The sequence below is a fragment of the Diadema antillarum genome, unplaced genomic scaffold, assembly GCF_040938485.1.
Source record: "Diadema antillarum isolate AM-2024a unplaced genomic scaffold, OU_Dant_1.0 seq00000821_RagTag, whole genome shotgun sequence".
NCBI lineage: Eukaryota > Metazoa > Echinodermata > Echinoidea > Diadematoida > Diadematidae > Diadema > Diadema antillarum.
In genome coordinates this window covers 1,913,759-1,934,008 of record NW_027271698.1, presented here as the reverse complement: position 1 = coordinate 1,934,008, position 20,250 = coordinate 1,913,759, and the positions used below count along the sequence as shown (strand labels likewise).

Here is a 20,250-nt window from a genome sequence, read left to right as displayed (position 1 = left end):
TTTACATAATATAATTTTTTCCTCCACGGAAATCAAAACTTCAACTCATAAGCTTCAAAATGATACCAAACATGTCAATATTGAGCAAAGATGAAATTTTGCCTTCTGAGGGGACCTTATCTTGGACTTGCCCATACACAAACTTTTGGCTCTTTACAATTTACATAATAAAGGGTTGACCCTTGACCCAAGAACATGAATTAATGAGCACTAACAGTTACAAGTACATACATACCTCCCCCCCCCCCCCCCAAAAAAAAAAAAAAAAAAAAAAAAAAACCTGTAGAAACCCCCAAGTATAATTTTCACACATGTGATGTACAGCAGTTAAATGTCAAGTGCTATCCGACTGTCAACATATATAAACCACTGTTGTGGCATGATGTAAATTCTTGCATGAGGAGGGAAATCATCAATCCTCTTGAAAAACCTCATTTCATGAACACATATCAAGAAAACAGGCAGTAACGTACATTCATGAAAACGTTGGAGTTCATAAACACTGCTCAGACTGGTCAGAGCACAGATGACATGACTATCTACTCTACTTCAAGGATCTTAGTGTTGTATTTCAATATTATCATTATTATGATCATGTCCTTTCAACAACACTGGAGAGTCACTTTACTAATCCATGTGGAAAAACAATGTCAACTTTTCAAGACTTTTAATAACACATCACTTCACTCTTAATATCTTGCTTCACTCTTTAATATTTTGCATCAAACATTCAACATACAGATTGTTTGTAACTGAGTAGATCTAGATACCGGGGTACTGCTTGTACATTGCCTGAGCACTATGACTGTAATCATATAGATTTTACAACCAGACTAGGGATCCCATTCCCAGCCCAGTACTAGGACGTACATGTATTGTATCCAATCAAACCATTCTGAATCATCTTTATAGAGTGTCTACTACTGTACCAGCGTGCACATTAGTAGTGGTAGTTTGTACGTACACCAGACGAATATCAGACTATTAAACATTAGTAGTACAACTGAAGAACTAGAGGGGGATCTACAGTACTAACCCATTGAGGACGAGTCCTGAGTATACTCGGGCAAGTGTCTAGGAAAATGTGTGTTGTAGCAAAGTCAGCTTATCCTCAACGGGTTAAGGGCACGGATGACTCATTTTACAGTCATAATCTGACATATTGGCTGTTCACTCCTGCACCCATTATTTCATGCACAGAATTATCTTCAAATCAATAACAATTAACATAGGACCCTGTAAGCCCATTATGATGATGGGTTTTCAACTCATCCCAGTTGAATCTGAAAACGATGTTGGTCTGGCTGGCCTACATTTTATTGATCAGTCAGTGTGGTGATGCTCGGCTCATTCTCAAATCATCTTGTAACGTCAAATGACATAACCTAGCCAACCTAGCTATGCTACGGTCGATGGATGGCTTACTAGTAATATCCTCAAGCACAGCACCTTATCTTTCCTTTGAACTTTGCAAGAGCTTTGCTTTTGAAAACCTAACGGTTACAAACAAAAAGGGTAGGCACTTACGAACCCTAAACACCCCAATAACCAACGCTATACAGAGTGTGCAAGCATGCGTACGTAAAAAGGGGCGCTGGCCTAAGTCATTTTCAAATCCAACCAAGGTCAGAAGACTGGCCAACTTCTCGTGCAGTACCAAGCAGCCTACTCGCTATGCTATGTATGGTCGAGATTACGGGAATCGGCAACAGATGTGAATCTGATTTCTTCAGAATTATCAAATACAATCAACAAGCTGCTGAATTTGTTACTCACCTATAGATGTATGTGTGCTTTCACAGTCGCCAACAGACTATCCAAAATCGACAAATTTAAGGCGTCGGGTATCACAGATCTAGCAGCAGACATACACACACAAACGGCGGCCGTGTAAAAGCACGACTCGATCGGTGATGATCGGCTGTTCGATCTTCCACCCTTACTCCCCGTCATGTGCGGACCGTGCATGTGTACAACGTGTGCGTAACATACATTACGCACGATATTATATCTATGACACACCACGTATACTGCTCGTATTTGTCATGTTTCAGTCAAAATCACTCATTTATTCTTATCATACTTCACATTTATACATTTATGTAACTAATGGTACATTTCATGAAGGGAGAAAAACTCATCAGAGTAAATAAAGAGACTGTAGGCCTATGCACCTGATCTCAAAGAGATGGCCATGCAGCCTGAGCCGAGACTTAATCAAAGTTTGCCGCAAGATGGCGATATACAAGTAGTGTCATACTGCCACAACTCGTATTTGAGCGTGGGTCAAACCCAATATCTCTGCGCATTTCTGAAATTTCAGCAATTCTGGCTATTATGCCCACTTTTTTGAGAAGTTAGACATTGCAGAACATGATTCTTGCATATCGTCTATTCATTGGGGAGTACTATTGAAGCTAGAACAGATTTAAAAGGAAATTAAGGTTGGAAGAAGGCATTATGGCCCCAAGAGTGAGGGATAGCCCTAGTGAAAAAAAAAGGTTGCCCCCCCCCCCTAAAAAAAAGAATCTTGTCAATTTAGTTTACAGATTCAAAACTTCCAACATATAATTTTTCTACAAACTCAAAATGATACAATACAGGTTACAGCCACACACGTCTGGCTGTAACCTGCATAGTGTCATTTTGAGGTCATTACTATGCATAGCCTTAGCCCCTGGAAAAAAAAAAATGAAGAGTTTGTTCGCAAAAACCGATAAGTCCATTTTTGAAGATTTTGAAGTACGGTCTCTGTCATAAAGTACAAAATAATACCTTTTAAATGATATATTGGTCACTACATATAAAGGTATATTTTTGAAGTTATGGTCAGAAGAAGCAAAAAATTTCTTATTATTCTTTCTATTTTTCTTGATCTTTAATCGCAAATATCTCCATTTGGCAAATATGGACTTATCAGTTTTTGCAAACAAACTCTTCAAATATATATATATATATATATATATATATATATATATATATATATATTAGTAGTATTATATATATCAAGTTGGTAATGTAGGGTCTATGTCATGTAACATTAATATGTTAGATAATGTTTGTTACAATAATTCATTTAATGTGATATACCTAATCTCAAAGCTGGGCCATTCTTTTTCATTTCTCTATTGGTTACCTTCTATAAGTCAGTACCTAAACATAAAAAGGTTTGAAGGTACAAAGTAAATGCTTTCCTGAAAAACTACCAACCGTGGTATCGTGTGTTACACATTTTGCAGCAGCTGCTTAAAAATATTGTTTTTTATAACCACAATAATTTTAGAAATGGCAGAAAACATTTTAGTTTATCACAGTGACTGCTAATGTAATCGGTTGTAGTTTCCTTAACTACTGTGAAATAGAATGTGGTTAACCACACAAAATATCTGACCTTTTGTGCCTAGATATACTACTTAAGAGATGGTAAAACATATTATGTTACAGAAAAGTTGAGACCGAGTTACGGATGGTGATAAACAGCATTCAAAGCAATAGGCCTACAAGGCAATCTTTTTTTTTCTCATTATATGCACAATGAACAATCAAATGTGTATATGATAAACATAGTTTTCGAAAAATATCTTTCAAATTCCTGTTATCAATACATTACATGGACAAGATTTTTCTCCAGCAACATTTTTTTTTCACTTAAATATCCCTCACTCAGTGGGTCATAATGTGACGAGTTTGTTTGCAAAAACCGATAAGTCCATATTTGCCAAATGGAGATATTTGCGATTAAAAGTCAAGAAAAATAATGAGAATAACAAGAAAATTTTTGCTTCGTTTGACCATAACTTTAAAAATGTACCTTTATATGTAGTGACCAATATATCATATAGAAGGTATTATTTTGTACTTTATGACAGAGACCGTACTTCAAAATCTTCAAAAATGGACTTATCGGTTTTTGCGAACAAACTCTTCATTTCTCTGTGTATACAATGTTAGTTTGTGGGTTTTGTTTCACTTTACCTTCCTGCCTTTCAACAAATCTTCATGAATTTTGTGATACACTCCGTGTGCTTCTTGATTGATTAAAAAGGACATTCCAGACAATTTATCTTATCTTACATTACGCAGTACAATAACTGGTGCTGTGTATAGATTTGTGGAATATATTGTGGTCCATGAACAAATAAACTAACACTCTGAAAACCCCCAAACATAATTATTACACTGAACAAAGATGATGACATTGGAGGCTCACATGAAGAGTTTGTTCGCAAAAACCGATAAGTCCATATTTGCCAAATGGAGATATTTGTGATTAAAGGTCAAGAAAAATAAAGAGAATAATAAGAAAAATTTTGCTTCTTTTGACCATAACTTAAAAAATGAACCCTTATATGTGGTGACCAATATATCATTTAAAAGGTATCATTTTGTACTTTATGACAGAGACCGTACTTCAAAATCTTCAAAAATGGACTTGTCGGTTTTTGCGAACAAACTCTTCACATATTCCAGTAATGTAGCAATGTAATTCAATTACAATACTACTTCACCTTTGTAAAATCTATGCATGCTTTCCTCTTTTGTTCTGCTTCCATTAGCACCCAATCAATTATCATGTATCCTGCTATGTTATCATCCTTAATTGTTCACTGTGATTTGTTATATGAAGTTTGAAAACACTCTTATTCCTAATTATCTCAATCACTATAAATTCTATATACTCTGTACCCAGTATAGCCAATTTATAGATGTTCAAATGCACAAGTCTGAAATCATCTGGAAGTTTCCTTTAACAGAATTTCACCTTAATTGCTTCACTAATAACCAGGCATGCTTGAGGAGGGCTACTGTATGAACTTTGACCTTTGCTCAGGCAAATTCATTAAAGTCACATAATTTACATTTAGAGATTATTACTAAGAGCCCTCTTTGAAGAATATTGTGCAAAGAGTTCATCTTTTTCCTAACAACCCATCTTGTGTGTGCTTGGTGTAAATTGTGATATATTATGTGCTTGGTGATAAATAAAAATTGTAGTAAATCTTAATTTATGTCAAAAGACACCACAATGTTAATAACTTATGAAATCCATTTCACAGCAGAAGATAGATATTGCATTTGACTATGATGTAAGAACGGTTCCATCACATTTGCTCCTGCGACAATTACTCCCATGATATATCTGCATGCTAAGCCAAACGTGAATTCAACCCATAAACATAACCCTAACCCTAATGCTAATTCTCACATCAAACTAAACCTAAAACCCTATCACAACCCTAACCCTAACCCTAAGTCCTTAGAGAAAATAAGACCGGAGCAATTGTCGCAGGAGCAAATGTCGTGTCACCTGTAAGAACAACCAAGTAGTTGCCAGACAGGTTGGATGATTGCAAGTAACTGGGCTTCTTCACTTAATATGTTTGTTGAAGCTAAAATCTTGACTTTTGATTTCATAAACCAAAGGTGGCATGGTGATGATAAAGCAGAGGAGGAACTGAAAGAAACAACAAGAAATGAAAAATGAAGAAAGCAAAGAAGAAGAAGAAGAGGAAGAAGAAGAAGAAGAAGAAGAAGAAGAAGAAGAAGAAGAAGAAGAAGAAGAAGAAGAACCAAAGAATGAGGAAGAGGAATTAAAGTAAGAGGCAGAAGATGAAGAATGAAACAAAGGAGAAAAAGCTGGACATTTAGGAGGAGTAGGAGTAAAAACAGGGGAGAGGGGAAAAGGTAACTCTTCTCTGAAAATGAGAAGAACAAATTGAGAGAGGATGGAAAGAATGGATACTCCCTTATTCCCATATATTATCAAAACAGATGAGTAAAGAGAAATAGAATCAAGGTTAAAGAAATCTTCTAAAACATTGCGATTACTTGCTGTCATACCAAAAACAAAAAACAAGGGGGGAGGGGAGATGAATTCATTTCCATGGAATGCTATCATCATGGAGGGAGTAAGTCCTTTAAAACCAGTTTCCTGCCAGTAAATTGTAATATTAAAAAAAAAAAGGGGGGGGGGGAGATGAATTCATTTACATGGAATGCTATCATCATGGAGGGAGTAAGTCCTTTAAAACCAGTTTCCTGCCAGTAGATTGTAACATTAATGGGCAAACATTACATGTATATCCATACCATGGTTCATAATAGTGAGCCCTTGTACATAATGTATAGTGTTTTCATTATAACACTTTGCCTTTTCTTTGATATTATATTTGTCTGTATTCCGTAGGGGGTCTACATTTTACAAGCAGTGCTTCCTATAGTCCCCTCCACATTTGTGATTATATTGAACAATGTCATGATATCTTGTTTATATTGTACTTTGTGTATATATATATATATATATATATATATATATATATATATATATATATATCATATGACATAATGTCCACTATGTGGAATATGAATAAATTTCAACACCCCTGCCGATAGTATGTGGTTGCAACCAACAGCAATGATTCATAAAAATGTTGGAAACTTTAAGATTCCCAAACTGTCTTAAATTCAGGTTCGATTTTAATGAAATATCAACCATTCTGTACATCTAATTTTTCTCTTTCCATTAAAGCGAACTTCAACATGGAGGGCAGTTGCACTTTAATCCCATTTCCATACAATTTAATAGCAATGTATCGTCACAATGGACACTTGACTTTCCCCAACAGTCATTTTGATGTAATCAGATCAAAGTGGCTAAAAGCGCAATCCTCTGTGAATGATGGGACATGATAAATACATCTTCTTGTCAATTTAAGGACTTTGAAGATGGGAACTGTAAGAGATTGAGAGAGAAGAGATAGAGTGAAAACAAAGATGATCATGACGTAAACTGGATGTGGAAATTAAGGACAAGAGTAATCTGAATGCACATTTATTTGGTTGTGTGAGCGTGTGTATGTGTGTGTGTGTGTGTGTGTCTGTGTGTGTCTGTGTGTTCTCGCAAACTGCTTCGATTGGGGATATTGTAGCGTTTCACTCCAGAAAACAAGGGATACATTTCACACCAGGCATATGCCCGTTTGTTCAGTGTATTTAAAACAGATGAAAAAGCGCCCTCTTGAGGCCTAAGGGGTACCCTGGGGTAATGCACCTACCTGTTCTGCATATTTAGGACCTGTATGTTGGCGAAAAGTTGTCACACTATTCAATTGGGGAAATTTGAAAAATTTTACATGTATCCTTGATTGTTGTATATGCACCTATATACTACATGAAGCCTGATTTTTTTACTTACTAAATTGAATTTAAGTATTTTTTCTTTTGAAAAAAGAAAAAGAAAAATAAGTTTTTCAGAAACAAATAATGAAATATGCGCCGTTACCTTGAGAAAACTATCATATCCCCGGTTGAAGCATCTTACGACAATGTGTGTGTGTGTGTGTGTGTGTGTGTGTGTGTGTCTAATCAGCATTCTAAAAAAGTGAAGAAAAAAAAAAGAAAAAAAAAATCAATTTTTCTCACTCTGTGGGGCTGGACAGGTTGATGATTTTCCATGATGGTCATTTTTCAAAACCTTATGTTACTTGGATCTATACTCTTATATTTTCTTTACCATTTTCCTGTTCAACAGCTTTACTCTGGGAAAAAGGAAGAAAAAATGTACACATTCCTACACAAATATACACATACATGTACTTACACACATACATATTCACATACATACATACATACACACCTCATTCATACATACATTATGTACACACATACATTATACATACATACAGTCATACATTCATACAAACATATATTCATACATACAGTCATACATCCATATGTATATACATATATACATACATACACATATACATACACATATACATACATACATACATACATACATACATACATACATACATACATACACGCATACATACATGCATACATATATGTCTGGCAGTGATGCCATGATAGGTAAGATAATATCAGCAGGCACATATATACAGAAAGAAGCAGTCTTGATGCCTGGATTTTCTTGTTAAATTTGGATTTAATTTAGCTTTTTATACATGCTGATAATGAAGGCTTCTTTACATACCACCAGCTATTAAAACACATCTTAATAATCTGTTCAAAACCAGACTCCCATGTTTACACTGTGTGCCTATCACATCAGAGAGACACAATGGAACTCCCTGTTTTGAATCACTATCAACGTCTTGTGAGTTTTTGCAAAGTTTACGAGTTTTTTCTCCGCTTTTTAAGACACGAAAAAGAAATCAAACAAATATTATTGCACAAAAATAAAACAGCGTGTCAGTAAGTGCTGTGTGTGGATCACGATGGTGTGTGTTTAGCTGCGATAAGAAAATAAATTCACAATATTGGAGTCTTTGTACAGGAAAGTTGAGTCATTGAAACTGGGTGTCTAATTTTGTTGTGGATGGTAGTAAGAAAAAGAACACAGAGTGATACTATGGTGTCAAAGATTTCCTCAAGTACACGATTCAAAGAATACAAGAATCATTCATAATTATCTCCTTACTTGTACGAAAATAACAGCTGTTTTCTATAACATTGCATAATCACACATTTGTTAGCAATAAATCACTCCCTTCAAAACACTGCATTTACAATCACTTTACAAGATAGGTGACAGCGCCAGAGTTGAATTGCTCACAAGCTAGTATGGTCGGATGGACAAACGCTGAAGAGTGAGGAGGTGTGAACGGCTCTGCATCAAAACAAGTTTGTAGCGTGTAAATGTGCAGAGGTGTGCTTAAACATGATCATGTGACACCGATCCAATCATCTTGACACCCTGGTGTGGGAGGGGGCACCCTCATCGAATCATGACTATGACAATCACTATCAAAAGACTAATCACTAAATATCACAGTCATTGTGAAGTGCGGTCATCCATTGAACATCACTTTACACTTGGAAAATGAAATCAAAAGCTTTAAAATGAGAGGAATAACTGCTTCTGTACACATGAGCAAGCACAAATTCTTAACATGGCTCATCAGATCACTACAAATGTGGACCACATGAGCACTGCACATAAGAATTATTGTCATCATATATGGTGAGCAGAGAACAGGTGGAAAATGGAATTGAGATACCTCAGGAACACAAAAATTGGTCCCCCTTCACACAAGCAAGGTTTCATGTTTTAATATGCAGCTCTCCATGACTCGAAGTGAAACTCTATCCTGCTTAAGATGTAGCAGTGAAGATTACAAGGAAATGTCTTAATCTGCTTACTTTAATCCTCATACTGATCTGTCTCTTTATCTAACTACCACTATTTCCACTGATGACCTTTGTGTATGGCACCATAATGTGAATCCACACAAGCTTTAGCATCTTCACTTTCACCGGCTGAACATCTAAACAATTTTACGGAAATTCGTTATTGGAGTGTCAGAAAATGACAACAGATGATAATGCATTACATGCCCACAGGTACACACACACACACACACACACACACACACACACACACACACACACACACACACACACACACACACACAAGAGAAAAGACTTTTCACGTCTTGTCCACTCATCTCTAACCACCCCTTTAAGGGGAATGAAACATAAATATGTATGTGGATCGAGTAAATGCAGCAATGTTAGTAGAACTCATCAGTGAAGTTTGAGGAAAATCAGACAATCCGTTCAAAAATTATAAATTTTCAAAGTTTTAGTGTTGCTATTGCTGGATGAGAAGGCTAACAAGAGTTTGTGACATTACTGTGGGACAACAATTGATTGAACAGTTTCAATTTTACATATTTTAACTTTTCTAGCATAATAAAAGAGCACTTGATTTAACCTCTTTCAGAAAACACGGGAATAATACTACCCTAAACATGGGTCAGCAACAATTCAAGGGAATGTGTACTTATCATAAAAATAGAAACATGTGGATGAATTTTTTAAATGAAACCAAGTAGTCATCATGCTGGGAAGGGGGGGGGGGGTGTGGAAAAAGGGTAAGAATTTTCATATTGCCTGACAGACATTAATAGAAATCTGGTTTAAAAAGATTAGACATTTGATGACAGGTCAATTGCAGGGTGCTGCATAACTTTTTTTTTACCACTTGCCTGGTTGGGCAAGCAGATTTTCATATTGTAGCAGAACACTTGCCTGAACATGAATTTTACTTGCCCAAAAAGAAAGTCGAAAGATATAAGAAAATGATATAGAAAATCACTTGTAAAGTCAAGGGCTTGATACAAGACAATCCTTTGACTAAACAGCACATGAGTGGAGTAACAAACTTTGTTCGATAGAGTGTTGGTGTTAGATTGCATCTGGAGACTTCTTCACATAAGTGTTGGGAAGTAAAGGTGACTTCAAAACGTTTTTGCTTGCCCAATTCGGGCAAGCAACTTTTCTCATTGTTCAAAAACATTTGCCCAACTTTGATTTTTACTTGCCCCGGGCAATCGGGCAACTGCTTATGGAGCACCCTGCAATTGTGAGAACTGGATGCACATGTGCAAAATAGGAGATAATTACAGTACATTAGAGGTGTCGGGTAATCTGAATTTCTGCCGTTGCAGTCACATCCTAAACCAGATCTTCATTAGTAATCCAAACTGTCAAAATCAGGCAGCACTGGAAAAAAACATAAAAATGAACCCAACAATAACAATGTACAATGCCTCCCAAACAGGGCCTGGACAGTAACTATACAAGTGACTTAGTTTCATGAGGTACAGTCATGCCATGTTAGTATCAAACATCACACAAACCAAAACACATGCATACAAACACTCAACAAAAAGCTATGAGAGCCTTCAAAAAGGCTGAGAACCCCCACAACATGGTTCGAAAAAATCCCTGTGAAATTCAAAGAAGATTTTAAAAAGCTTAACATCAATTCTATATGAGCTCACAAAAAGCAGGAATCTGCCTCAAAAGTTAGAAAATCACTGTCAAGGAAACACAATATCTATAATGTTGTGGATTAGTAATGAAACATTCACATTTTGCTAAACCATTGTAACGTCAAACACCCCCTCCATATTTCAGTAAACCAATGCAATGGCAACATCACATGCAATCAATGTGTGATCAAACCAAAGAATGTGCTATAGACACATTGCTTGGTCCCATAAATTTACAGTGGTGTTGGATTAGAAAGTACATGGATAAAAGTAATACTTTTGCTGCACCTTAATGACCAAAATACTATTCCTGACTAATAAAGGAGTTTCTCAAGTTTTCTGGAAAATTCATTCAGGTAGAGAAACCACAACTTTTATCAGCCCTACATCCAATTTTGCCATTTCTTTTACATTGTTAAAAACACATAATGGTAATCACATTTTAATGATTACTTTTTCATTTAATTTTTCAATACCACTGGCTGCAGAATTTCTAGAAGTGTGCATCAGTTCTTTTTTTAACCACAAAATTTGATTTAGATGTCATTTGAATTAAAAATGCTCTGTAGCCCCATTTCTCTGAACGTGATTGCAAAAACACACCATTGTAATTGACTCAAATTAAGAGCAAAATGCAATGTACAGATGTTCAGTCAGCTTACCCATGGACGATACATGACAATAATTCACAATTTTCCTGAATCGGACTGATTTCCAATCTACAAGCGAAAACATACACAGCCTTGATGAAGACAATGGAATCTCCATACAGCATATATATATATATATATATATGACAAAACCTTCCCACAATGCCTTGCTTAAATGACAATTGGGACATTTCGTGTTTCTTTTTCTCAAACTTGACCTTCCTCTGTATACAGAATGCGTGCCCTTCGTCCTGGAGCATTTTGCAAGATTTTGAAAAATATATATTGAAAAAGTTCAAATGTTATGTTGCTAAATGTAAAAGATAGTTTGAAATTGTCATCTGAATTGTTGAATGTACCCATAGAGAGAGAGAGAAAAAAAAAAAACCCACACAAACTAATTTTATAACCTGAATATGCCTGTTCGTTTGGCAGTATTTGTAATCAAGCACAAATAAGCAAGGACAGAAACATTACTTTCTACATATTTTGCTTTAAAAACAAAACAAAACAAAACACCCCCATAACCGAAAAGATTGGGCATAAGAATGCAATAAAAAAGAATTACACACAAAATAACAAAAAGAATTCACTGGATATTCTGCAGTATGTTTTTAGACTCTTATTTGTGTATTTTCCTGCATGTCATTATTCCGTACAAAAAAGGAGCAGTCAACATTTGATACGACCCTGTTTTCACAAAGGTACATCATGCCAAAGTCTGAAATACTGTAAATCAATGGCAGAGTACCTCAAAGAAGCCTCAAAGAATCTACATCCAAGGAGAGTGCTCTACACTTGGTGTACATTGTTGTCATGGAAACTGGTGAAAAATCCATCGAAACAGCAAATTTTCATACACCACCTTATATGACATCTCTTGTAAAAGACTCCATAGTCTAACACAAAAGAAAACCACCCAACCATCAAAAAAAAAAAAAAAGATAAATAAAAAATACAATAGCTGGCAACTTAAATCCAGCAGATGATCATTGGCAACAAAAAAAAAGGAAAAAAAAAGAAAGAAAAAGAAGTGATGCTACAAATACTTTTCTTCACAAGAAAACTGGGAAAACAAATTGTGGAAGACATTACGCTAACAAAAGAAATGCATAATAGCTCCTGAAATTATCTTGGGCATAATTTCGAGAGTCAACTATATTCAAATTAAAGATGGAAAGAGTCATCCGCGCACAAGTGAAACACAGTTTGCACGCCACATATTTTTTACAATGGAAAATGCTCACCAGGTTAAAATACACCTTCAGACATGCCATCCCGTGCAAAAAATAAAACTTAAAAGTCCATAAAGTGAAGACGGAAGCCTTCTTCCAAAGAAATCTTTCTTCCGCAAGATGTCCATGATTCTTTAAATGAATTTTTTTGCAGTGACACTGAATCTTTTTCCGAGTTACGTGAAACAGAAAAGTATCCTAAGATACTGATACTGTGTTTTGGTTAGAATCCCGGACTTCAGACCAGTACATAACATTAAAAAAAAAAAAAACAGACTTCAAGACTCTTAACACACAACAGTTGTTTGACAATGACTGTTAAGCATGCTCCCACACCTTTACAGCTTTAGTACTTTGCTTTAAAATACAGAAAATATTGTGCTGAATCAACTGCGGTGCAAAGTAGATTGCCTTGTGACCTACTACAGGACAAATGACGACAGCAAACATTAATCTGAAGTGTACTTGATTCACAAATCTCACTACCAAAACCAATACAGTGCACTTGTCCTTTCACCCAGCACAAAATCTGTCCTTTCAAGTGTTTAAATCTCATCAATTCTACAGCACAATGTTATGTAGATTGTAATTGCATAATTTCTAGATATTTTGAAATCTCTATTTCAAAACTGAGTTTTTGAACACAAGCTGGTCCAAAAGCATATCATACCAGAAGTTGATGCGAGAAAGAGTGTGCGTAACACACGCGGCATCATAATAAAAGACTTGATTCTGTTCATCAGCAATATGCTTGAATGTGGAGTAAGTGCGCAAAATGATTGACCCTGTTGCTAAGCAACATGTGACCCCTCTGAATTGAGTCTATAAATTACTTGTTATGCGAGGTACGAAATGTAAGCTTTCTCAACAAGAGTGTTCAAATATCCCAATTCTGGCATGGTATGGTACGGAACGGTTCGGCCCCCTTTTGAGCATCGAACATAGCCTCTGCTGCAGGGCTCGTTGGATATCAATTCATGTGTAATCTAAAGGGAGATTTATTGATTCAACATCAGGATTAAAGGAACACCTGTATTATGATCGATGCTGTAATGAGTAAACAAACGCAGAGCTTGGAATATATACTGCTATGCTCTTTAACTGACCACCACACTTGCCTTCCCATGTTCCTGCAACTTCAGTGGATTACACAAACGTTAGTTGGTGTGGCAACAATAACAAATTTACGGTATTCAAAAACATATCACTTTATTTAGACCTAGCGCAACGTCACATGTAAACTCCCAGTATCACTCTCTCCTGCTAAAACAAACCAATTCTCTCGATCTTCACTTTCGGCACCTTCCTTTCTACCGTCACACCTCACAAGATACAAATTTACAAATAAATAAATAAAAAATCGCCTATCATTACATCATCTACTGATAGAGCAGTTTTTCTCTGGAAGGCAGAAGCAAAGAAGTGCACTAGAAAATGCAATGAATTTACACTGCTCTGAATATAACTTAAAATGAAAAAAAAAATCTTTTTGCTTGTGGGACATCTAAGCGTCTCTGCCTTGCATTATCTTAAATACATATATTTACACAAATTGACTATATATCAACAAAAAAAAAACATGATTTAGCACCAAATTACAAGTTGTCTTTTTTTTTGCACTATGATACACTCTCATTTCATATCTATACCCTTGGGTGTGTACTACACGCATGCACTCTGACGATAGGAAATGTACAAATCATACCAAATGATGATACTAGAGTAAAGTACACATGGCTGGAATATGGAGCAATACACTTACAACCCACTTAGGAATAGTCCCACATATACTTGGGTGGGAGTTTACAAAGAATGAGAGTTACAACAAAAATTAATTTCAATTTGTTGAAATGGCAAAAACTCAGAACATAGCACTACGCTGGCCTTGCAATCATATAATGTTACTTTGAATGGGTTCACAAATGAAGAAGGAATATAAATACAAACAGTCAAAAGAACAAAGAGATACACAATATATAGCAAAGGCATAGCACAAACTGAAGAATCAAAATGATGTTTCTTTGAGTCAGGGTTCAACATGATTTGGACATAACACACCACTGCCTTTAATAAGGGTTCCCACTATTTGTCATACCATTTTTACTTGCTGTGAGTTCAGAAATACATCTTAATGAATGAAACGATGATTACCCCCCCCCCCCCCCCATCACCACCATACCAGTGAATATCATATGTGAGTGATTACGCAGTAGTCCCACACATACCGAACCCATGTACTGCTGGAAGTTTTCAACAGCAGTTTCAATGTGCCACGCATATGACATTTCTCCGCTTGTTGCTATCTATCCCAACATGAACTGTGACCATCTTTACATCCAACACAACAGGTTGTGAGAGTACGGGGGAATGTAACATGGGCAATCAATAATGGGCATACCACCATTTCCCGTGCTGCCTTTTTTCAGATACCATACATCATGAAAAAAACTGAACAACCTGGTTTTTAGTGCCTTCCATAAGCTTTGCCCTTCAGCACTCACTTGACTGTATGAGACAAAATACTTTACTTTTGTTTTCTGGGGCAAACTGCGAATAAATTTGATAAACTGGTAACAAGAATTCCATCCCCGCATTGCCATTACTACCAAGATGTAAACTCAGGATACCACTATCATGGAAACCAGATGACTGCATCACTATGATTCTAGTAACTATGGAAACTGCCATTCTCCGGAGATTCTCAGTTTTCCTGATTGTCACTTGTAACACAGAGCAGACATATATTCTTCAATTGGACAAAAGCACATGGAAGAGGCTACCACAATGGCTCAAAGCTCTGTAACTACATACTGGAACATGCGCCCACACACAGCACGCACAAAACAGCCAAACATAAGATGTACCAGCGCCGAGAATTGTCAATGTCATTAAATTTGGCTGACACAATCTCCAAACTCCAAAGAAAACACAACACATTCTGCAAATTTCTATTGATAGTGACCTCAAGAAGAAAGTTTCAAAAGTCACTCTTCATTATCGTGATGCGTAGTTGAAGTCTCAAACGCTACATAGAAAAATTGTCTGTTTTCCCATGTGACAGTTTTCATTGGTACACATGACCTCAAACTTGGAATTCATGAGGGGATCGGGTGGTTGCACGAGCTAATTATTAAACAGACAATGCGAAGAAAGAGAGACTAAAGGTGGGGGGATGGGGGGGGGGGTGGGGGGGGGGGGACGGGGGTGAGGGAACTGGGGAAAAAAGCCTTCCCAGGATTCTTTGGTAGTTCATCTCAGACACCACTTGTGTTTCTTGGTCCTGATGTCATTGCCCTTCTTGAGTTCGGCCAAGCACTTCTCAAAGTAGTCCGCCTCCTCCAGGTAGTAGGTCGGTGGCCAGCGCTGGCGCTCGATCTCCTTGCGGTACTCGGGGGCGAGCTCCTTGAAGAGTTTTGGCCGGCTCTTATGGACGTCGATGAAGCGGATGGTCATGTAATGGATGCACCAGCTGTGCAACTGGTGTGCGTTGTGCAGCTGGAATGAAAGCGAAATATTGATAAAAGACAAATAAGGTAGATGGGTTATTCTGCTTCATCTCATAACACCGGTGGCTATGATGCATTCATTCTTGGGAAGCGAAACTAAACAAGCGATCAAAGACTTCAACAAAGATACGCTTCATTTGTTTTTATGCTTGGTGCAGTTTCCATCATCTCTAAGAGACTCAGCAGGCTTGCTCCTATAGCAGTATGATTTATCTTTCGGTACTAGACTTGTATTTTCTTCTTTTTTAATTCTTCCGGGATCATCCTATCTCTTCAAGTGTGAATTATTTCGTTCACATCCCTATCAAGACAATAACATCCAAACATGATCTATTCATATACAACACTTTGGTTAGTTTTAAAGACACTCAGTCGTGGCGAGTGGTTTGTGCGGCACGGAGACGAATGAACACGCTGCCTCCCCCATTCTGTATCAAATGTAGTGACCCCCGAATGAGAATAGCGCTGGCTCAATGGGTCAGCGAAAATACGGTAGGCTACAAGAGAGCTCCCTGTGCTAACCCAAAATGGCTGTCCCAGCGAGCCACGAGAGCTTCCGAATGGACGCACACTCTCAGTGCGCATGCGCATGAAGAGAGGCCAAAAGAGCCACGCGTCTTCTGGCCTCTCTCCTCCAATCACCGCAGCTCGCGGTAACAATATTTGTGTATGATGCATACACACACACGCACACACACACACACACACACACACTCGCCGCAGCGTCTTCTGGCCTCTCTCCTCCAATCACCGCAGCTCGCGGTGACAATGTTTGTGTATGATGCGTACACACACACGCACACACATACACTAAAACTTGACTCAGTGGTAGCATTACACAAACTTCGGTCGTTCGGAGTTTACGTACCATTAGGGATGGCGATCGGCTGCCTTTAATAGCCTATAAATTGCATTCCTGTTTACATTACACTGGGGATTACATGAAACCTCTTCAAAATGACAATAAGATGGCATACACCCTGACAGGTGAGGTAAATAATCCAATGTCACTGGACAATGAGACAGAAACTCTCATAATATCATGTGTGGGATCATAAATCTGTCAGGCTGGCACATCCAGTTTGAAGAGAATGCAACTACATGGCAAAATTTTAAGGTCACTTCACAGCTGAATCCCATAGAAAACTATGAACACAATGTGCAGTCCAAATCATTCAATATGATATTGGGTGCCATCAGGGGTTTCTGCCCCACTCTTTGTGTGATTGTTAATGTCCCGATTGAAAAGGGTTGATCTCTATAATCTAGTCGACCAATCGACGACAGTTTAGAAAACTATTAATTAACACAACATGTAATCCCAATCATTCAATATTATATTGAGTGCCATCAGGGGTTGAAGCCTCATTCTTTGTGTGATTAGAATTATCAATGTCCTGATTCAAAAGGGTTGATCTCTACAATCCACAGTCAACCAATCAGCGACATTTTGGAAATCAACTAACATAACATGTAGTCCCAATCATTCAATACGATATTGGGTGCATTCAGATGTTGAAGCCTAACTCCTTGCATGAATGCCAATGTCCCAATTCAAAAGTGGCAAATCTCTAGAATCCACAGTCAACCAATCAAATACATTTTAAAAATCTACTAACCCAACATGTAGTCCCAATCACTGAATATGATATTGGGTGCCATCGGGTATTAAAGCCCCATTCCTCATATGACTGCCAGAATCATAGGCTGTGTTAAAGCACTCAAAAGTGAGCCAAACCCTTCCATACCGTAAAATACCATACCAGATTTGAAGCATTCAAGCGCTCTGCTGAGAAAGCGTACCGCATGATTTATTTGTGGACTCGAGTCAGCAGGTCACACATTTTGTAGCAACAGGGTCATGCACCTGGCTTGTTCACACTTTATATACAGGTGTCCCAAACAAAGAGAATCAACTCTTTGGATTGTGACGTAGTGCATGTTACATGCATTCTTCTAATGCCAACTTCTGGGTACAGTATGGTATGCTGCTGGAGCACATTAGGAAGTGGTCCACTTTTGGCTCGGTAGGGTATGGTGCTATAAACTTTGGGTGTGTTCGAGCACTCCTCTGACATGGGTACGGTATGGTATGGTACACTCTAGGAGAGCGCCCCCTACAGTCAACCAATGACACTCACCTTGGCTACCTGCAGGACACTGACCACCATCTCGTCCAGGACCTCCTGTGTTTCCATGCTGGACTGGAGCTCATGGACAACACTCAGCTCACACAGGGCAATCAGGTGGGGCAAGCACAGGAAGTTGGCAAGTTCTAGGAGGGCCAGTGCATCGGCGAGGCTCTCAATGTGGCACTGGTCTGTGTAAAGGTACTCCAGGAACAGCTCAAAGGTGGACTTCTTGAAGGTCTTCATTGACACCTTGGTGACGATTATAGGAAAAGCAAGCGGAAAACATGTCTAATTTTCAAGATATCTGTACAAACAGCTGCACTTTAATGATTCTTATTTGAGGATGGAACTTAGTCTCTCTCTTGAAAAAGAGAAAAATACAAACCAAAATTGAATAGTTAACTTACTTGAAGAAGGTTATCATACATGTGCAAAGACTTTCACTACCATTCAGAGCTAACCAAACCATCTTTTTCTTCCATCTGTTGAAGTCAGGCCATTACTAGGAGATCTTTTACTTTTTGCATCTCCCCTGCTCATCTACTATTACAAGCATTACTTCCACTCTTTTTTCTCTGCCTGTCCATCCATCCACCCACCCTTCTATTCTTCCATCAACTCATTCTTCCCTTCTCTCCCATTATCACATTTTTGATGAGCTCTCTTTCAAACACTCCTTTCACTCACTAGTCTACCTCTCCATCCGTCCATCTGTCCTTCTATCAATTCATTCTTCCCTACTCTCCCCTATCATCTCACCTCTGATGAGCTCTCCTTCAAAAACTCCTTTCACATCTGGTCTACATCTCCATCCATCCTTCTATCCTTCCATCAACCCATTCTTCCTTGCTCTCCTCCATCATCTCACCTCTGAAGGGCTCTCCTTCAAACATTTTCACTCTTCTACCTCTCCACCGATCAACCCCTCCTTCCATCTTTCTATAAACCCATCCTTCCCTACTCTCCCCCATCATCTCACCTGTGATGAGCTCTCCTTGATTACTCTTCTACCTCTGTCCAATCCTCCATCCTTCCATCAACCTATTCTTCCCTGCTCTACCCATCCATCCATCAATCTATTCATCCATTCATCTATCCATTCATCCATCCATCCATCCATCCATCCATCCATCCATCCATCCATCCATCCATCCATCCATCCATCCATCCATTCATTCATTCATTCATCCATTCATCCATTCATCCATCCATCCATTCATCCATCCTTCCATCTTCCTGTCATCCTGTCCTTCCCAGCTCCCCCATCATCTCACCTCTGACGAGCTCTCCTTGAAGTTGCCACTCAGCATGGCAAACATGGGATCGCAGCGGACCATCATTAGACACTTGTGGCTCATCACTTGACCGTCCTCCACGTTGATCACCAGATCTTAACAAGGAAATAAGATAAGGTCACACACATACTAAGGTCATACATACATGGCTGGAATGTCCCAGGCACTTGATGTATGTAAGGACATTGACAAGTTAGAGGCAGAGCTGAGCACCGGATATGCTTGTGTTAGCTCAGAAGAATTAATTGAAGCTCAATAAGGATGCTTGAAGTATGGAAGATGAAAGTGAGGACTACACTAGACAGGGAATCTGATGTCGTAGAGTTTGGTCTTGAAGGTGCAAGCTATCATGTTTTGTGGTAATGTGAGGGACATAGAATAAAAGAAGGGTATGCTAGGATTTCAGCAGCAACAATCACCAGTGACATGCTACATTTATATTTAAGAGGGAGAGGCGAACGGATTAAGGAGTTCACTAGCTGTAACATACGGTACAACGACTTGAATAGTCAGCCAAACTTGTCGTTCACTTTCAAAGTATGACACCTTAAACGTGAAATGGATATCACACAGCTTAAAAGTTTTTTTTGTTTTTTGTTTTTATCAGCTCTAGTTGCCTAAAGACATGCT

At 38.0% G+C, this 20,250-nt stretch overlaps 2 protein-coding genes across 4 annotated transcripts in view; both read right to left on the bottom strand.

The window, feature by feature from the left end:
• The window catches only part of LOC139739849 (gamma-adducin-like), a 119,637-nt gene extending 117,724 nt beyond the window's left edge, over positions 1–1,913 (bottom strand). For all 3 annotated transcript variants that reach the window (XM_071650444.1, XM_071650448.1, XM_071650447.1), the window contains exon 1: positions 1,777–1,913. The gene's annotated coding sequence lies outside the window, so the exon portion shown is untranslated. The remainder of the gene's footprint in view (positions 1–1,776) is intronic.
• A 14,023-nt stretch (positions 1,914–15,936) lies between these two features.
• Positions 15,937–20,250, bottom strand: part of LOC139739866 (rho-related BTB domain-containing protein 1-like) — an 84,444-nt gene continuing 80,130 nt past the window's right edge. Inside the window, exons 9-11 of the mRNA XM_071650470.1 lie at positions 19,600–19,715; positions 18,335–18,574; positions 15,937–16,182 (exon numbers count right to left, since the gene is read on the bottom strand). Of these exons, the coding sequence (XP_071506571.1) occupies positions 15,937–16,182; positions 18,335–18,574; positions 19,600–19,715 (602 nt within the window). The remainder of the gene's footprint in view (positions 16,183–18,334; positions 18,575–19,599; positions 19,716–20,250) is intronic.